Source organism: Triticum aestivum, chromosome 3B (assembly GCF_018294505.1).
Source record: "Triticum aestivum cultivar Chinese Spring chromosome 3B, IWGSC CS RefSeq v2.1, whole genome shotgun sequence".
Lineage (NCBI taxonomy): Eukaryota > Viridiplantae > Streptophyta > Magnoliopsida > Poales > Poaceae > Triticum > Triticum aestivum.
Genome location: NC_057801.1, coordinates 590,405,993 through 590,410,203, shown reverse-complemented (window position 1 = coordinate 590,410,203; position 4,211 = coordinate 590,405,993). Strand labels below are relative to the sequence as shown.

Genomic DNA, 4,211 nt, shown 5'->3' with positions numbered 1-4,211 from the left:
AACTACATTTCATAATGAACGTAACAATATTGATTTGGCATTTGTGAATGTTGATATTGTTTTTCCTATAAATTTGGTCAAAGTAGAGTTGCTTTGCTTCAGACAAAACTTATATGCAAATTAAAAAAATTGAAGGGGCACTATATTGGAACCATGATACAACCTGTGTTTTTGAGCGTTTTTGACCCTGGTAAGTGTCACACGTAATGACAACTTTAATTATTCAGGATGACAACTTTAGATGTGAAGCATGAAAACTTTTTGTTTCGATGGCTAGTTTTAAAATATATTTTTCGGGTTTCATTTTTTTAGACAGCAATTTTAGTTGTACAAACATCAAGACGGTGTTATTTCGTGCCATAAGTGTGGCACTTATCATTTGAGTTTTTTTTTCCACGGAACCTGCGTGCAGTTTGACGAAATAATACCGACTCAGGTGGCAAACATACCGTACGGCATCAAGTGATACAATACCCAGGAGGTGCCATAACATAGAAAATAGATTCATAACATAGAAAACAGATTCCGTACAGGAAGAGCGGCGGTGGCGTACAAGCGGTAGTTGCGATGATAAACAGATTCATAACAAAGCACCAAACAGATCAAACTCTGCCCCCAGAACCCCCCCACCCAGCAAAGCACCACATGGACCTCCCTCCTTACATGTCCTCCTCGGCCTCCTGATCCTCATCCTCGTACTCACCCTCCTCGTCGGCAGTGGCATCCTGGTACTGCTGGTACTCCGAGACAAGGTCGTTCATGTTGCTCTCCGCCTCGGTGAACTCCATCTCGTCCATGCCTTCACCAGTGTACCAATGCAAGAAAGCCTTCCTCCTGAACATGGCAGTGAACTGCTCGCTCACCCTCCGGAACATCTCCTGGATGGAGGTCGAGTTGCCAACAAAGGTGGACGCCATGGAGAGCCCCGTCGGCGGGATGTCACAGACACTGGACTTCACGTTGTTGGGGATCCACTCAACAAAGTAGGACGAGTTCTTGTTCTGGACGTTGATCATCTGCTCGTCCACCTCCTTTGTGCTCATCTTTCCACGGAACATGGCAGAGGCGGTGAGGTAACGGCCATGGCGAGGATCAGCGGCGCACATCATGTTCTTGGCATCCCACATTTGCTGTGTGAGCTCTGGGACCGTGAGGGCACGGTACTGCTGAGACCCACGGGATGTCAATGGAGCGAAGCCCACCATGAAGAAGTGGAGGCGAGGGAACGGGATAAGGTTCACTGCCAGCTTCCGGAGGTCGGAATTCAGCTGACCAGGGAACCTTAGGCAGCAGGTGACTCCACTCATGGTAGCAGAGATTAGATGGTTCAAGTCCCCAACTGCACAAAACAAGCAAACATGGAACGAGTTACATGGTGTTCTCCAAAAAAGACAGGAGAAATACTAGAGGCAATGGAAAGTTGAAGTGGCTTACAGCTAGGTGTGGTCAGCTTAAGAGTCCTGAAACAGATGTCATAGAGAGCCTCGTTGTCAAGAACCATGCACTCATCAGCATTCTCAACCAACTGATGGACTGAGAGAGTTGCATTGTATGGCTCAACCACAGTATCAGATACTTTTGGTGAGGGGAACACTGAGAACGTCAGCATCATGCGGTCAGGGTACTCCTCCCTGATTTTAGATATCAAGAGGGTACCCATGCCAGATCCGGTACCACCACCAAGAGAGTGGCATACTTGGAATCCTGATAACGTAAACATGTAGGATTAATTATCAGCAATACATGATAAAATAAAGCACAGGCATGAAAAAAAATATAGAACAATACATCAATTGAGTACACTTGCAGACTTGCTAAGCAGAATACAAATTAAGAACACTATCTTGAATGGGTGGATTGCATTATTATACAATTATATTGTCAACCACTAGACTACCTCACAAGAATATTTACACTGATAAAAAAGATTCTTATGCTACTTATTTGGTGGGCCGACAAATCAGAAGGATATATAGAATGCACCATGATATAATGTATAATTAAATGAGTGCCGGACATGTAAATATTCCAAAGGTTTCCAGAATTCACAACCATCACAAATATTACAAGGAAAGGAGACACCACATAAGCTTGCACACTCTAATGGAATAAACAGGATTCTATCTAGCAACTATCAGAGTTCAGTAAGTGATGAGCTCATTACCTTGCAGACAGTCACAGTTCTCAGCCTCCTTCCTCACAACATCCAAAACAGAATCGATAAGCTCAGCACCCTCGGTGTAGTGGCCCTTGGCCCAGTTGTTACCGGCACCAGATTGCCCAAAGACGAAGTTGTCAGGGCGGAAGATCTGCCCATAAGGGCCAGTGCGGACACTGTCCATGGTACCAGGCTCAAGGTCCATAAGAACAGCCCGGGGCACAAAGCGACCACAGGAGGCCTCGTTGTAGTAGACATTGACACGCTCCAACTGCAGGTCAGAGGTACCGGTGTAGCGCCCAGTTGGGTCAATGCCATGCTCATCACACACCACCTCCCAGAACTTGGCACCGATCTGGTTGCCGCATTGCCCGCCCTGGATGTGCAGGATTTCCCTCATCTTCGCCCTGGAAACAGAAGGAGACGCATGACCAAATTAATATCAGATACTGCAACAACCAAGGAAAACTAAGGAATCGATTCAACAAAGGTTAGTTAGATCATGCACAACTGGATCATTTACGAACTAATGAGGATTTCAGGTCGTATATCAGTAAAGCACGGATCTAAGCAAGCGATACATGGGGCTTCAGATCCCAGTTGTCATTGAACACATCTAGATCCGGAGTTTTCAAGCAAAAAAGGCAGTAACAATGACTGGGGAACTATACTGACAAATCAACTAGTAAAAGCAAAATCGTGCGCCACCAGATCTTCTAAACAATAACTCGGGAACTATACTAGTATTCTGTCGAGTGGATCCCAAACAATATACTACCACTATTAATAATCTAACAAGTACCACATAACATAACTCCAGAATATACCACACTACTACAGTAACAAGGGGCCGGACCTAGATCCAGATCTGTCGAAATGAAATCCACAGATCTAAGAAACGATTGAACGGAGCAAATCGAAGTACTCCAACCTAGAATAGAGAGAACTACAGACCGGATCCACGCATTGCTCTACACAAATCAGCAAAGCCGACGAAGATCCTAGCGCAATACCTCTTCCGCCGCCAAAAAAATTCAAAAAAATTCGGACCCAGCAACTACTCGAATCACCGTGATATTCCAAATCCAGACTTACAGCATCAAAAGTACTAAGGACAAAGTGCGGGCACAAGACTGGTAAAGAAAGACCGTGCTTACGAGATATGAGATGGTTCCCGCAGGCAGAACAATCGGCGGCGAGAGGGGAGCGGAGGGGTGGGGGTAGGAGGCGGTGTGGTGGCCGGGGAGGAGCGACGCGAGCGCGGTGGGTATTAAATAGCCGTAGGCGGCGGAGGGGACGGCCGGCATCCGACGGCCCACGCGCGCTCCCTCGTCGGGCCCGACGGCCCGGATCGCTCGACCTTGAGTAAATTTGAAATCTCCCACTCTAGGCGGAATGCCCGAACTGCCCACGGGATATTTCGCCACGCTGGCCCTCGTTCGTCGGTGGTCACCAGACAGCGCTGGACACAGACCGGCGCCCACGCGTGCCTCGCGGCTGACAGGCTGGGTCATTGCTTGCGGGCCCGCATGTCGGTGAGGCCGTGGGTGGCACAGTGCGGGGACCGCCATTGTTTGCGCAGGTGTCTGGCTGGCCCATGTGGGCTATGGGTCGGGTTCAGATGCGTTCCAGAGTTGTATCGTGGGGCTGGGATTATTTGGTGGGTGCTGGTTGGTGCGAGGTCCAGTCTCCAAGGCGTCCGCCCTACGGAGAACAGCTCGGCGGGTGGGCCCGCGAGGACGGGGACATGTGACCGGTTCTCCCCCCTCCCGCCTTTCCTGGGGACCGCACGTGTGAGGCACATGCCCGCCGTCTGTGCGCTCTCTCCGTTTCAGTTCCACGCCATGCTCTCCTGTCTCTGCTGATTGAGTGAGGAGATCGGATCGTAGTACTGCTTGAGTGCATTCCAAGTGTCCTCTTTTGTTTTGCAACCCTGACAAGATGGCGTTTTGGAAAAACATTTGCCAGCGCAAAAAAAGGTGAGCTCAGATCGGGAGATAGAACGTCGACGTGCAAACACAAATGTGTGCAGCAAGTCAGGAAGAATGGATTA

The 4,211-nt window shown here is 48.6% G+C and overlaps 1 protein-coding gene across 1 annotated transcript; it reads right to left on the bottom strand.

The window, feature by feature from the left end:
• Window positions 1-463: 463 nt before the first annotated feature.
• On the bottom strand, window positions 464-3,552 carry LOC123071115 (tubulin beta chain). The gene is made up of 4 exons (XM_044494605.1): window positions 3,316-3,552; window positions 2,165-2,565; window positions 1,435-1,704; window positions 464-1,339 (listed from the first exon to the last, which is right to left on the bottom strand). Exons 2-4 carry the CDS (start codon window positions 2,556-2,558, stop codon window positions 660-662), a joined length of 1,344 nt encoding a protein of 447 aa, XP_044350540.1. The 5' UTR covers window positions 2,559-2,565; window positions 3,316-3,552; the 3' UTR covers window positions 464-659.
• Between the last annotated feature and the right edge of the window lie 659 nt (window positions 3,553-4,211).

Coding starts and splice junctions, on each gene's coding strand:
- LOC123071115 (XM_044494605.1), bottom strand. CDS start 2,558: ATGAGGGAAATCCTGCACATCCAGGGCGGGCAATGCGGCAACCAGATC. Junction 1,705..2,164: donor GAACTGTGACTGTCTGCAAG/GTAATGAGCTCA, acceptor TTACGTTATCAG/GATTCCAAGTATGCCACTCT. Junction 1,340..1,434: donor TAAGCTGACCACACCTAGCT/GTAAGCCACTTC, acceptor TGTTTTGTGCAG/TTGGGGACTTGAACCATCTA.